Source organism: Rissa tridactyla, chromosome 1 (assembly GCF_028500815.1).
Source record: "Rissa tridactyla isolate bRisTri1 chromosome 1, bRisTri1.patW.cur.20221130, whole genome shotgun sequence".
Lineage (NCBI taxonomy): Eukaryota > Metazoa > Chordata > Aves > Charadriiformes > Laridae > Rissa > Rissa tridactyla.
In genome coordinates this window covers 200,362,625-200,378,822 of record NC_071466.1, presented here as the reverse complement: position 1 = coordinate 200,378,822, position 16,198 = coordinate 200,362,625, and the positions used below count along the sequence as shown (strand labels likewise).

At 37.8% G+C, this 16,198-nt stretch overlaps 1 protein-coding gene across 2 annotated transcripts in view; it reads left to right on the top strand.

Annotated features, from left to right (window-relative positions):
• Positions 1–16,198, top strand: part of TAFA5 (TAFA chemokine like family member 5) — a 320,394-nt gene that overhangs the window by 240,715 nt on the left and 63,481 nt on the right. For both annotated transcript variants that reach the window (XM_054187634.1, XM_054187642.1), the window contains exon 3: positions 1,338–1,465. In XM_054187634.1, the coding sequence (XP_054043609.1) occupies positions 1,338–1,465 (128 nt within the window). The remainder of the gene's footprint in view (positions 1–1,337; positions 1,466–16,198) is intronic.

The following is a 16,198-nucleotide window of genomic DNA, read 5'->3' as shown; positions in this document are numbered from 1 at the left end:
GTGTCAAACATCAACAGAGAGGAAGACATGATCTGTGTCCCTGTATGTGGAACTTGTTCTGCCCTTGAATCCTAGGACACTTACATACAAATGGAGGTGATGAAGCTTTCTTATAGTCTATCCCAGGATTGCTGAGATGACCTCTGAAGGAACTGAGGACCATTTTCTGTGGACTGCGAGACTTACAGTTTGAGCAAAAGATAGAATGTTTGGGGGCCTTACCTTGTTTAGGATGAGTATATGGCACCACGCAAGTGAGTGCATCTCTGTATATGTATTTTATAAAAAGTATAGCAAACTAACACTCCAGCCTACAATTTTGCCTACAGGGGGAGAGTGAAAGAATAAAGAAATATTAGAGATTAGTCATATTGCTTAATACTCTATGAGAAGGAACCCAGATACTACAGAGGTGAACTCCAAAGAAGCGCTATTATAATCCAGAAACAAGTCTACAGGAATTAAAGCCCCTTTTCTCCCTGCCTTGGAGAAAAATTTCTCCCTACAGCTCCTCTGCGTCTACTTTAATGCAGTCAGAGCTCTGTTGTTCCAAGACTCCTTGCTGTGCGTGGCCTTGAGGAAATTTTGCAGAACCAGCTTACCAGAGATGCAAGCATTAAGAGGAGGTGCACACCACCTTTCAGACAGCTAGGAACCTTCCTCACTAGGCTTCCTTTCCCTTGTAGCAATAAGGTAATAGGGTGTTTGTTCTAATCTTCCCTCTTATTCTTAACACCTGCCCTTCTTATGTTCCTGGTTCCTGCCCTAACTATGCCCCTACCATTGCAAGTATCACAGAGTTTCACAATTGCTGTGATTATGTTGACCCCTCTACTGTTTATTATAGCTTTTCCTCTCTCCACTGTGTGTCTTGTCTATTTACACTGTAAGCACTTCAGGATAAGAAGGTATAAACCTGCTCGGGTTTATAGAGTCTAACACAATGGATCCCAGTCATAGGTCACTTTTAGGCTACCATAATGATTAGTTAGGATAGTAGGTCTTTGGTTGTTAGCCCCCCAACAATATTTACTTGACTGTAAGGAGCATGGGATGAGAAAATTAACTAACGTTTATGTTCTTTCGATTTATAACAGAGCTGTCTTTTGTTTTATTGTTGGTTTTTGAGTTCTATTTTTATTATGGAATTTGTTGGCACAGCAGGTGTTGTAAATAATTTTGTAAATTGCCTAGGGCTGTCTACATCATAACCTATGGCTGCATTATCGGATGATGAAAATAGACAACTCAAATGAGAAAGTGTTTAGAGATAAGTGAAATGTGAATTCTCCTGCCAATTGTTTTGGTTGTTTGTTTTTTTCTTTTCTGTTCCATAGCACGAATTATCAAAACAAAACAGTGGTGTGAAATGCTTCCATGTTTAGAAGGAGAAGGCTGTGATTTGCTAATCAATAAATCAGGCTGGACCTGTACACAACCGGGAGGACGGATAAAGACAACCACGGTAGGTCACTTCTCTGTTTTATATTTCTTCAGTTTCTCTTTCACTTTAGTTTATTAAAAAGCAAAGGGTGAGGTTTCTAATTGTTTTCCATCACAGATATGTAAAATCTGTTGCCTTATAATTAAGCTATGTGCCCAAGTGTTCTTACTGAAATACAGAGCAATGTTATTACAAAGACAAGAAAAATGTGTAATTCCCACAGTTACCAAGAGTGGAAATTATATCAAGGTCTTCTGAAAAGGCACCAGTGGTTTAACTAACACTTGTATTCAGCCTGAAGACAGTATCTGATTGCTTCGCTGTACAAGAATTTTCTTATGCTGAGGAAGTGTAGGGTATAAAACTGAACACATGGTCTAACAGGGTGAAAATAAAGCTTTCATTGGGAATTGGGAGAAAATATTTTTGCTATTCCCATTGTACTGGAAAAGCAAGATGCACAGATAGATCTTTAGTTTTCAGTGAGATACTCAGTGAGACCTATATAAAACATACTAAAAGATCCCTTCCTTCAGCTTCCTTTTCATCCTGGTTTGTTGATAAAACCCTCAACTCTGATTTGGTCTCTTAAGGCATGTGCTTGTAGTGAAGCTGAGAGTTTATTCCACAGTAATAGTTTCTAGGGTCTGTAATGTATCAAACAGATTTCTAAAAAATGTTCTCAAATCCCAATAATTCTCTGACTTCAAAAATGGAAAAAATCTGAAGAGATATAATAAAGCAATATTCTGATAGCTTGCTAGACCTCTTGAAATGATTTCCCCCCCCATCGTCTTTTTTTTAGATTTACATGGAGCTTGAGTGTAATTTAAGTAAGTGCAATTTCAAGAATATTTAGTCTTAAAAGTACTTATCAGTGAGGACTAAATTAGGGCCCATCATCCCTTGCACAATTTCTCTGTCTGAGCAGGAGACAGACACCAGTACAAAACCTTTTATTGCTTTAGAATGACTATATTTTGGAAAATGTTGGGGTTTTTTTTGCTTTTAAAAAAAGAAGGGAGATTTGATAGGGCTTTATGAGATACTTACAAAACAAACTTTATGAATTGTGATCACTGTTTTGATGCTCCTGTATTTACCAGACATAATATTCATTATGGACAGGGCTATAAAAGTTAACTCACTGTCTGAGGTCTTACTTAAATATTGTTTGCCTTCAGGTCTTTTGCATTAAAGTTATGTGTGAGTGACATAAAAAAACAAAGGAAGGAAGTAAGTTTTTGAAACATTAATGCCAACTTCCAAGGGCAGGGAGACCTAATACAGTAGCTTTGTCATACTTGAAATATTATCTTAAATCTCGTTGATTCAGGCGTGTTTTCTGTACCAGAGGTAAACAGAAAACCCCTGGACTGTGACACATTGCCAGCTGTCATTATAGTTCTTTATTTGATGTTTTATGCTAATGGCATGACTGAGTAATGCAAAGTAAGCAGAGGATCTATCCTTCGGTATCTATCTTTAATGAAGTTTTTCAGATATCCTTTCAGATTAAACACCAGAAGCCTGATTCTGAACTCGTACTTGTCTATAGAGCTCTTTAATGCTACTGACATGAATGGAATGACTCACGATTTTGATTAACGTAAATGAAATCATAATCATTCCCCATCAGGAAAATTAAGGCCGTGGCAAGTGTAATATTATAAAACAGTCTCTCCCCCGCACGAAGACGTCATTGTCATTGGTGAGGAGAGATTCTGCCAGAGCGCCAACTGTAGAACAGCTCTAAGCTAAGTCCTCATCTGACATCAAGCAGTCCAACAGTTGGTATCACACATGCAGACACACAACAAACACACAGTACTTTTCAGTCAAGCCAGACTAGCAATTCAGAATACTTAAAGAAGCACTGAATCCAGAAGGGGAAGGGGGAAAAAAGAAACAAAAACAACAACAACAAAGAAAAAAATGCCCAAGAACTCCCAATCTATAATGCCCTATTACTAAAATAAGAAGAAGAAAAAAATGTATTCATTTGTTCTTTAGCCACTTGGTTGAAGGGTAGGCTTTGGGCAATGGTAATAGGTTTGGGAACTATGTCATAGGATGACCCTATGAAGTGCATGACTGTGATTAAATGAAAAGAAATCTTCTAACAGAAACATCAAGAGACATTATTTACTGTAGCTGTACTCTTAGGTCAACAGCTGCTGATGAAGTCAATTTCTGTTTCTGTTCCTAATCAACACATCTGAGCTGCCAGGCCCACCATGGCATCTAAGTGTAACAGGAAGGATTTCTGGGAAGGGCCAGAAAAATGTCCACCAATTAGTATGGGAAAATAAATGTCCATACGTATTGAATTAATTATTATACACTAAACGTCTGTTGTTAAGTAGAAAGAATTCTTGACCACGTCTTCAGCAACAGCCAGATTAGGTCCTTAATTTGTTAACTATCAATTTTGTTAACACACATTTGTTAATCTAATATTTGCAGGCCTTTCCTGCTCATGTTAGTTTGTATCTTGAAGATACTTGGCAGTAGGTCTTCCATTATCATAGCAGTGGTAGATCATATAGCAGAGATACCACTGTTTGGTAGATGCTGAGACAATAATTTCCCCCCATACTAAAGCCAGCACAGTATTGAACTCTGATGGACTGAGACCAGCTGTTGTGATAATGCCAGCTTTGGCGTGGATTCCAGGAGGATGTGTAGAAGTGTCACTTTCTAAGTACTGGGTTTAAGTAGCATGTGGAAAGGTAGAACTAGTGGAAATCTTATGGGGGACCTTTTTATGCGAGGATATACTCTAGGACTCACAGTTAAATATGTTTATAACAAATAAAGGAAGAAATGGGATTTGTTTTCTGTAGATGAGTTTAACATTTACTGTTTTTTCTATGAAAATACCAAGCAAACAGCAAATGGAAATACCCATTACTCCAAAGCAAAAGTGCAATTTCTGTAAATTGTTTGGAAAGCGCTGCTGCTACTTTATGCTTTGTGTCAAAATTGTTTAGACTTTCTATGGAGAGCCAGATTTTTTCACTGCCTGGCACTTTTTGTGATCACCTCTGGAAATAATGCAACCAAATCGGAATTCTCTCCTCACATGGGCAGCAGTGTTTTATATCCATTTTGTGCTCCCTTTGCACAGCTATAAATGACAACACAAGGTGCAAGGCAAAGGAAAATCAGACTCAAAGTATACTCTAAATGGATCTGGATGTCATTTCTGCCCTGTCATCCTTTCTACAAGGTGTGAATGAACCAAAGATTTTTTCATCTGCTAAGAGGCTTTTAGAATCGAGGACTGACCGGGCTAACTGCCAATCTATGTATTAAGCAGCTGACTGTCAATACAAGGAAACAATATGGCAACTTGTAAAAGTAGATAGCAGGAGAATACTACACAATTGTTAGCACTTTCGACATACTAAGTACTTCCATATAACAAATGTCCTTACAGTCACTTTAAAATCACCTGCCTTAAAAATTTCTTCTCCTTTTGCTATTCTCATTACTCTTTAAATTCTTTAAAAAAAAATATGTCGCTATATGACTTTTTAAAATAATCTGTAGTTTCGATAGTGCCAGAAGATATACCTTCTTTTTTTAACATATTGCTGAAGGGCCTGTCCATTTTATATTTCGTGTATAAAACTTGCCAGCGTGTAGATGAGAAGATACACAATGTATTGGATTTACAAGGGAGATTAATTTTAGCACCAAAGTGTATATATGTTGTCAATGATCCATCACTACCTAATTGTTACTTAATTAATTCCTTCTTCTACATGATGTGATTTCAATGCATGGAGCTTAACAGAACATTCATGCGCCAGTTCCTCGGTAGCTAACCTTTTAAAACCTTCGCGATTTTACTGCTAAATTAGCTGAAGTGGGAAATTAAGGAGTATGAAGAAGCTAAGAGAGAGCTCACAGTGGATAAAAGGTGTAATTACTCTGACATGGAGCTCAGTGCTTAGCTAGTAAAATTTACTAAGGATCTAGCTTCACCAGGGGACGTGACTTTCTTAATAGAGTTTACTTACACACAGAGCAACTTGGCATTCCTCACCATTAATATAAATGACATGCTGCCTGGGTTGGAAAGGCAATTTGTTCCTTACCCTGAAAAATACAATAGCTGTTTGTATTGGCTGCAATTTAAATCAAGATTTTTCTGCAGACCTTCATCATACACATAGGTATGATAAAGGTAACTCAGATAAAAAGTACGGGTTTGCTTTTCATCACTGACTTACGAGCAATCTGTTCTCATTCATACCATTACATTCAAAGTAAAAAGAAATATATATATATGTTACATATTTGTAACATACTTGAGAATTTACTTTTTTTTAGACTGAAGACCAGCTGGAAATGTCCTGAGGCCATGGTCTAGTGGTCTGAGCTTGGGACTGGGAGCCAGAAACTCCTGAGCTCTAATCCCGGCTCTGACAGTGACTCCCTCTGTGGCCTTGGGTAAGTCACTGAACCTCTCTGCCTCAGTTTCCCCAGCAGTAAAAATAAGATTAACAATCCTTAGCTACCTACCAGAGTGAATTTGGGAGTCCTGAGTTAATATTTTAAGAGGTTTAGAAATTCAGAGTAACTTAAAAATAAAAATACTGTTTTTTATAAATGTCCTTATTGGTGATATATATGTTGTTGTTAGATATTCACATAACCCTGGCATTCCTGTACTTAGCCTCACCTACATTCCAGCTCTGAGTGTTTCTAAATGTGCATTTCATACTTCCACAGGTCAGCTGATTTTGTTTGGTTAAGCTATTTTTGGAAGTCTTTTGACATTCCACCAGTTCTAGCTCTGTGTCATTCCAGGGCACAATACCCACCAAAATAAGCTTTCAGGCAGCACCAGATTAGAGCAGTGGAATGATACTGGCATGCATGCCATGCCAAATTAAGTTTCCTCTTCCACTTTGTCAGAAGTGGTCAATTCATGAAACAAATACATAAATCCACTTGTCAGCAGTTCATCTACCAAGTTCCCTCACTGTCCTAACTGTAACGTGAACACTACATACGGACCAAATTTACAGAGGATATTTTTCAGGAGGCTGATGTATTCCCTTATCCCAGTCCAAAGGATAGCTTTTAGAAACAAGCAGGAATTTATGATCCTGAATTTTCTGTCATTCATAGCCAAGACTGTTGGGGAATCAGAATCTTTGGCTATATTTAAGCTTTGGGACCAGGAGTACATCCTTGCTTCAAGGTCCGTATACATGCACAACTGTGGGTCTCAATGTCTTCTCTGTCTTTTCTTTTTCTGTGTGGCCTTCGCCTGCCACTGCCTTGTGAGAGATCTTAGCAGCAGCAGAAAGGGCTCTCACAAATACACTGATGTGGTGAAATAGATCATTAACTCAGCCCAATTCTCTTCTCATCCTCAGCCATGGTCACTCCGAATTTCTTGTTCTAGAAATCTGGTTTAAGAAAATCACTACCCTTATTGTCACTAAGACCCATATTATGTATTCTTAACTCCTGCTGTTAGAGCTTCATGAGCTCTGAGACCATTGCTTCATCAAGCATTACGCATCACGAAGTCCTCTAAAACTAGCTCCTGTCTCAGAGGGGTGGTCCTGAAATTGCTATTTGAATAAAGTTTTCTGAGACCGCTACCACATAATTTGAAGCTAGCCTGAAATACTTTTCATATGTTAAAATGTTTATATGTTCTACCTTTTATATTTATATACCAAGTTGAGGAATGGTAGAACATGAACACATTCTGCAGAATATCATGATAGCATGACAGTCATGACATTTGTATATGTGACTGTACCTATGAACTGCTAGAACTAGGTTATTCATAGTTAACATCTCATTCTAATGTAACTGCATATCGACAGGACCAGTCCTAGTCATGGTCCAGTGCTTTAACTGAGCCTTCTAATATTTTTTTATTAATTTTATATTCTTCCCCGTAGTACTATTGGTAATTACGAGAGAAAACACCAATTCTTGACATATCAGAGCCATGTGCTTCAGTGTACACTCTGTAGATTTGTACCCCAAGACTTAGGTTCAACCTGTTGTTTATTTCTATTTCTGTGGCTTTCAAGAGGTTTTTGTACTCTGAAGAGAGTTCCCATTGCTCTGCTTGGTTAAAGAAGTTATCATAATTTACAAATGGGTCATCACTGCAGTACTGGAACTAGATTCCTTTTTGTTAATTTTCAATCAAGTTAACACATGAGCTGGATGTCTTAAGTTTCAGAGAGATTAAAAGTCATGTTTCTAATTCTTGTGCTGGAAAAGAATAGTAGCTCAAGACAAGCTTACAAGTAGAGTGGTGGGGTGGTCTGCATGGCCCCATGTCTTACATCCTTCTTGCACTGAGGAAGCTAAATAGAAATAAAATCTTCATGAAGCTGAAGAACATAAATAGAGTGGGGCCATGCTATTGCTTTGTAACATGCGAGTTCTCATCCATATTACTGCTGCTTCAACTAGTACAGTCTTTTCAAAGCTGTGCGCTCCTTTGTGGTACCAAGGTACAGAAACTCACCCATTCTATTCTCCATCACGCTTATCAAGATGCACTTCTTTGTGGCACATAACTGATCTTCAAATCCTAAATCCAAAATGCTAGAAAAGGTTTTGTGATTTTTGTAGACTTCACATTGAAAGGAGCTGGCAGAACCTTAAAGAACCGCCTTAAAGAGATTAGGTGCCTTCCTCTGTCCTGAATGCTGAATACTGGTTCTACTGATGTTCAGTGATTCACGCTGCCTGAAAAGAGACCACAGATTACTCCAAGAGTAACTTGGAGTAAAATTTCTAAGTTGAAATCATGATTTGTTAACATCTCATGTAATTCCATGGGAGTAAATAAGAAAACATAGGTTTTGTTCTTCTCTTTCAGAACATATGTTTTTAGATTTTAATGGGGAATTATAATAGCCTCATATTTCTTTGTACTTTATAAAGTTACAGAAAATATGAATACCCATTTCTGCACAGGCTCTTTTAAAGATATTGCAATTCCCGTGAAAATAAATAAAGTCAATTTTCAGATAGATAAGATTTCTAGAGGTAACTTTCCTTTCAGGATTCCTTTTTCTTAACTCATATTCATATTGGGAAGTTGCTTCTAGCATTCAGTCCTGTCTTACTATGCTAAGTTAGGGACACGACAGATTTAGATTCAGTGAGGTAAAAATGTTTTACTCATTAATGCTTAGGAATTTATTTTTTTTTTGTGATATGGGTTAATCTATATTTAAAACCAGTTAGCTCACTGTAAAATGAGCTACATTCTGATCCATTTGAGGTGTGAACAGTAACTGTTTGATTTGCTTTGAGTGAGTAAACCAAAGCAGATTCCACCCCAGGCAATAATAATAAGTTTCGAATCATCTCTTTGCTGGTTTTGTGGGATAAAGTTTGTTTTCAGTAAAAAAAAGATCAACTAAAAGCTGCATGGATTGTTTTTATTTTTTTCTATGCTTTGAAACCAGGATTTGGAAATGTAAATAAAACCACATCTGTAACTTAGGGAGTTCAATGACTACTATGTCATAGTGTGAACCTACCCAGTAAATTGTGACATCTAAAAATGTTCCAGGGTATACAAAACTTTAAAAGCTGCATTTTAAGGAATGCCTAAATTATTAAGTTGGTCCCAATAAAAAAAAAAACAACCCACAAAAAAAAACCCCCAATCCAACCAACAATAATTTGAAATTCTTTCTAAATCCCATAATTTAGCAATACGTCAGTAAAAATTATAATTTTATATGGGGATAGGATTCTCATCAATCTCCTCAAAAAGAAAAAAAAAAAAACCACAAACTTGACTTTCAAATGTGGAATGCCCAGGGCATAGACAATTGAGATGTATAATGGATGATTCAGGTCTCTGTGTGGGAAAATTGCAGGCCCATCAAAGAGTGGATGTGAAGAGGCTGATACTATATTTAATTACTATTGTTTAGCACCTTAGTCACCATTTACATTTATGTAGGCCTTTCCGAATACTGAAATAGCATTGCAACTGGTCTAAGAAACTAACATGTTAAGAATTAGTACATTATTAAACTGAGATTGACAAAAAGGAAACAAGAAGAGTTAAACCACATTCGTATTAGTAACGGTAACGTTGGGTCTTTTTGTGTTTTGACGATTCTTAGCATAACAGATAAACTTTCTAATTGGGATTTCGTTTCCTCAATTTATCCTTTTAGTGCATTCAGATACTTAAGGGTATTGAAAACATCTTGCATAGGGTCACCTTGCATAGGGCCATGCATAAATAACATGGAATCTATAGAGCCGGGCCACTGTGGGGTGGCAGCTGGAAGCCGTGCAGGAGATGCTAGTTCACTAACTGCCTCTGTTAAGCAACTAAACCTCATTCCTCATCTGCTAAACCAGACAATTTGGTACAGTCCTGCCCACTCCTATCACGTATGCTTCATGATAGATGGACATTGTCTGAAGGTTCTGATTTCTTGCATGAATATGAGAAAATCAATTTTCATTTAATAAGTGATTGGAAAGGGAGACTATTGGAGGAAACATCCCTGAGGATTACTTGTGCAATTTCTTAATTCACTGTACAAAGCACAACACACTGTTTGGAAGAAGTTGTTCAACAGATGCTATATGCCATGTAGTTGAACTGAAGGGGACTACAGGATACATTGTACATGTGAAAGAAAAAATAGATTTGGTAGTGCAAACGAGGAAGAAAGTTGGAAAAGACAACACAGAACTTGAGTATATAGTTTAAATCCTGTTTTTTGTGGGCGTGTAATGGAAAACTATGAAGGATGGAAACTGATACGTCACATCAACATCAAAAATTTAAATGATGCTAAAATTATTACACACCTATTTTGCACAGTGAGAACATTCATGGTACAAGTGTTAGAAGATGTAGCTGTTGCACATGTATATCCATTTTGGAATATTTCTTTTTTAAGAATACCCCCAAAGATTTCTGTTGAATCTTGCAAACCAAGCTAGAATTCTTGTACTGAACAAAACAAGCAGTGAATAAAGAAAATGAAATAGGTGTTACAGTACAGGGATTTTTATAATACTTTTGACACATTATTTCTTAAAATCATACTCGAAAATTAATTCAGAAAAGCCTGTCACATTGAAAACTGCCCTTTCCACGAGGTACTGATGGAGGACCTGTGAACAGCACATAATAACAGTTAACAGGAGTGTATTGATCTAGGTCAAGGTGGCCCGGGAAGTGACAGATCTGTGAAAGGTCTAATGTTATTTTATTAAGAATGGTTTCAAAAGCATAAAAGATGTTAAGCTCTTAAGTGTTATTGAAAATCTGTGGAAGGCAGGCACATAACAGACATCTCTGTTTTCCGATATTCCCCTGCTATATTTTCCTTAAGCATCTGCAATAGAGCTCAGGTACTTGGTAGCATTATCTCTGCACACAAATATCTTTACCTTGGTTGCAGACCTAAAGGATAAGGTTGCCTGTTTTTTCATCTAATTAACTCCTGCCTGTGAGACTTTCTTCTCAGCTGCTCCTCCTGCTCACTTGCATATGAGCATGCTAGGGTATGCAGAAAGACAATCCAGTTCACAAAGTCATGGTAAAGCTTGGGCTATTCCTGTGTTTCATTAGAGATTAACACTCTCATTACGTGGCTGAGACAGGATGTTGGAAGTGAACAAAACTGGCTGATCCTTGACAGGAATAAAACCAGGCAAGGGTGGGACAGTAGAATCAAACAGCAAAATATAGAAGAATAGGACCTTTTCTTACAACTGACAGTGCAGCTTCATGGTAGCCTAAACCAACCTAAATCCAGACTGCCCCAGTCTCATTCTCTCTGTATATGCCTGACCTCTGTGTTGGGCAGGCACTAAGTGCTTGTGGAAATGTCCGAGATGCCAAACAGGCATCACTTTTTGCCAGGTTAGTTTTCAGCCACAGCAGCTTCTAATTACAGTGCTGCAGATTAACCCAGAATAACACAGATACAGAGCATTTTAAATTATTCTAGGCCAAAACCTATGGGGTATGCCTTTATTATGTAGTTCCAATGCCTGTTGGGCCATCAAAAACTTCTGCTGGATACCTAGTTAATTTTTTTTCAGCTAACATTGCTATTCTTCCCTATTTGCACTTACCAAAGAATTCTAAAAGTTGCCTCTGAGGTGCAGAAAAAGCATATGAAATACACCCTTATATGAAATACACTAGTGTACCCTACGTGAAGGGGATAGGATATTTGAAAGCCCATGTCCTGAACTGTGGAGGATGCTGGACTTGTCATCACAATTCTAAATTTGTATGCAGTCCGTCTGTGAGTAATGTGACAGATTGATTTCTGGATAAATATTTATTCCTACTGATGGGTATTAGACATCTCTAGGTACAGTAAAGAAATCTGGATTTCACCTAAGACTGAAATAATTTCCCTTAAGGAAATAATTTTGGTGGTTGGAAAGGAAGCAGGATGTTGCTGTGGAGAAACTCATTTGGAGGAACATTGCTGAGACCAAGCTGGACATAGAATCATCATGGGATCATAGAAGAGATTGAGTTGGAAGGGCCCTTAAAGATCATCTAGTTCTAGCCCCCCTGCCATGGGCAGGGACACCTGTCACTAGACCAGGTTACTCAATGGATATGTGATAATACAGCCAAAAACAGCTTGCAAGGAGCCAGTTCTGACCAGGGAGTCATAAAAATAAAAGGGAGAGGGAGGAGGGGGACAGCATGCTATCAGTAAAAATTAAGTATTTAATCTCTGTGAGTAGCTAAAAAGAAATTGGCTGAGATCTGCAGGGCTTAAATGTGTTGTAAATTTTGGAGGACAAATGCAAATAATAATTAAGACCCTAAATCTTGTGATAAGGGCCAAACTCAGGAAGGTAATGCACTTAGGGAGGGAAGCATGTAGGCCCAGTATGACATTTCCTTTAGTACCTGAGATCCATATCAACCCATCCGAGACTGATCCACAGAGCACCTAGAGTAGGTTGCCACACTACTCCACAAGTCACACTACCTGCCAGACTGGGGCATATCCCAGTTGAGGCGCCTTTGTAGTCCTTTTGGAAACTCTTGTGCAGAAAGCAATTCAAGACTGATGGGGCCAGATGGAGAAAATAAGTAAAAAGAAACGTAAGTTTGTGGCCTCGTAAAAAGGGGACTCCTCTGAGCGAGAAGAAGCACTGAGCACTGATCCTACTGCTGCTTTTTTTTTTTTTTTTTTCATTGAGTATGTGTAAGACCTGAGAGATGTACTCCTCTCCCTTGGTTATGTTTCTGTGCTGGATTCAGAGCTGTACAGGTGACTGAGGTGATGTTTGAGCATTGGTAGCAGATTAGAAGTCCTCTAGGGACTCAGGTATATTTTAAGTGCGGAAACACTCATTTCAGATAGTTTTAGAGCTTATTCATTTTGCTTCTCAAGCCAAGGTATTTCTGAATGCCTGAATTTCTGAATTCTGGAACTTCTCCTCTTTGTGTCTTGTTCTGTCTGCCCCCAAAATTATTTTACTTCAATTTGCTTTGGGTGGAAGCTTGGCAACTAAAGTCTCACTAAGATTTAAATGGAATTTAAAAGAAGGATACCCATGAAGATTGAAAGATAATGTAAAAGTCCCTGGAAGAGCTAAAATGGAACTGATGATAGCTCCTGTGAAAATGTAGGTAAAACTCACTCTAATCATACAGGAAAATCAAAGAACAACCAAACACATGTAGAATTGTCTGTGCAGAGTTACATAAAGCACAAAAATTTGTTGAACTTACTGAAATGGTGGCTAATAGGGGAGACAGAGATGAAGCCAGTAACAATCCATGACTAATTCAACATTGTAAAATCATAGAGGAAGAGGAAGCATATAAGGTGACCTGCAGAGACAAAAGTATGGATAGAGAAATATTTAGGAGAAAAAAAAATTAGCAGTTCAGTCTATTAGGCTGTGAAATAGTTTCTCAGAGCTGGAAACTCCAACAATTGTTGAGTTCAAAGCTTGCTTGGACAAAGACCTAGAAAGAGTACTGTGGGGATCAGTCTTGTATTGGTAGGATATGACATAGATTAACTGATCAGTCTTTACAAGTTCTAACATTCTGATTATTTTTTAACCATCCTTATAAAAGCCGTAGTGGAATAACTCATAAACCATATGAAGGGAAGATTCTAATACTCTGAGGCTGCTTTGAGTCATCAGACAGACTTAATTTTTCTCACAGAGATTAGTGGTCCATTCAGCCAGACAGACACTGGTCCCAAAAACTTGTCATTGAATTGTGCTGTGGAGTAATATTTCATCTTCCTTTATGTGACTGAAAGGGTATGTATGTGTGATAGGATTCATTTCAGTATTACATCTGCTTTATACATCCAGTAGCCTGAATTAAAATGAACTCACTTCCTTGAAATCATTAAATATAATAAAATGGCCAACTAATTAGTCTGGAATAAAATGAGAATCAGTAAATTGTTCTTTTCGTTGTTCTTCTTGTTGTTCTTTTCCTTTTTCTTCCTATCTCTTTTCCCTTTTCTCCATGAAGTCCTGAGAATCTCTTTTGAGAGTGGTTTTTTTCCCTTACAGAACAATTCTTATAATTGTTTCAGCCACAAAAGAATTATACATTCTGTGGTGTGGCAATGACAAATATGTAAAAAGAAAAAAAAAAAGGTTGTCAGAGTTATACGAAGACTGATAGGTAACCTTCTGAATCTTTTTCCCTCTAGATAGTCCTTAAAGGAGTTCCATCATCCATTTGAAAGACACTTTAGGCTAGATGGCGTGAGGTTGAACGACGGTGTTTATATGCCTAATCACTGATATGTTTTAATGAAGGGTGATATTTTGCAGACTTCTGAGATAAATGCTTGCCTTCCATGTGAAGTGAGTCATACAACTGAAGGTGCATTTAGTGGTCTAGGTGATGTCTTAAGAAATGGTACTACCCCAGGTATAGGGATTACTGTAGCTGAGAGATGCACAGGGCTACTTTGGGTGAAGAGGGAACATCCTCCTTCTGTAACATCCTCTAGATGTTTGGCACGCAGCTCTAGCATGGGAAAGATCAGGTACAAGCCAATTATATGAGTTTTTCACTTTGACTGTGAGATGACACACCTAGGGCTTAGACTAGAACATCAATTATATGATGAGATTTCTTTCTGACAAATGCGAATTTTGAATTTAATTCATAACTAGGCACAACCTAAGTGTCTGAGCCAAGGACATGAGCAAAAGTGCCCAGCTTTACTATCCAGCCAAAGGAGTAGGTGCCTATCTAGATCTCCACCAGGACATTGAATTTGCTGTCCCTGGTGGCTATGTAGACAGGTTATGTATCCCCAGAAGAAAATTAAAATCTCTTCAGGCTGTTTTTTATCCAAAGTCAATATAAAAATGCATATATGTTTCATGGAGAGAGGTCTGTATCCTCTCTTCCGTTCCATGATGAGTGTCAACTGCTGGGCTTGGACAGATTATCCTGTCTGTTCTCCATGGGACTTCAAGATTTGCTGCATAGTGGTTTAGCTTTTGGAAGAGAGTGAAAAATTCAAGGTATTTGGCTGGTGATTATGGCATTTTCCTGGAATGCAGGAACTGGGAATTCTATCCCCTTTGCGATAAATAGGCCTAGATGCATCCTAGATGAATGGTCTAACTACTAGACTGATGTGCAAAAGATGAATGCCCTGTTGTCATCATGCTTGGTTCAGGTACAGGCATGTCTTTCCTGACTCCCGAGTACTTTAGCCAGACTTTATTTTCCTGCCTGCCTAAACGTGGGGGATATCAGAAGGACCTTAGTTTAGAAAGACGGATATCCATCTCCTTGGAGTATACACTTCTAAGTATGTGTTACCAATGAAAATTTTGAATTTCATTAAAATATAAATTTCATACTAACTTCAGAGATATCTAATAAATATAAATTCTAAAAGACATGCAAATTAAAAGATTGGATTTAGCAACTTTAGGTGTTTATGATTTAACCTAAGGTTTTAGGTGGCTTGCCTTATCCTTTCATGTTACTTGTTGAGTGATCATTGCAGAGTTTTTTTACTCAGACTTTTGAAATTTTTCCATAGTAAGTTGCTCTTTGTGGAAGAAGAAGAACTTGGAACCATTAGGGAATTTGAACCCAGACTGTGGCATATCTTGGCTACTGCAGGCAATCTACCGGATCGGATTTACCCATCTAGCACCAGAGTAAGCATGTGCAGTGGAGGCTGGGGGAGTGATGCAAAATGCGTTTGAGGGAGGCATTTAAGTTTGATGCTTAGCTTTATTTTTATAGTCACATTTTATGTCTTTAGTTTTAAGTCAAATCATCCCCTGGTGCTCTCATTCCAGGAAACAATTTGACCTGGAGGAGGACAGCTTTGCTTTCACCTCCATTTCCTTTGTTGTTTGAGAAGGGAGATTAAGTGCATACTGGCACTTTTTAGGTATGGCAGTCATCCCATTTTTCAGTAGGCTGTGTTACACTAAACATAATGCCTTTCATCTCCGTTTTTCCTTTGTGAACTGCTTTCTTCTCTTCTCATTCTTGATGTAACTACTTCTACTGAAATCAATGGTATCACATCAAGAATAAATGTGTGTTTATTTAATAATGCTAGATAGTCCTCTAATTACAATATGAAAGCTTCGTCAAATGGCTGTATTTTGTCAGTATCTCTTTGTCCTTCTTAATAACTGATAAAAAATATAAGACCACTGGCAGATGTTTAAATTGTATTAGTAAGTCAAGCCAAGAGTACTTTAGTAGCATCC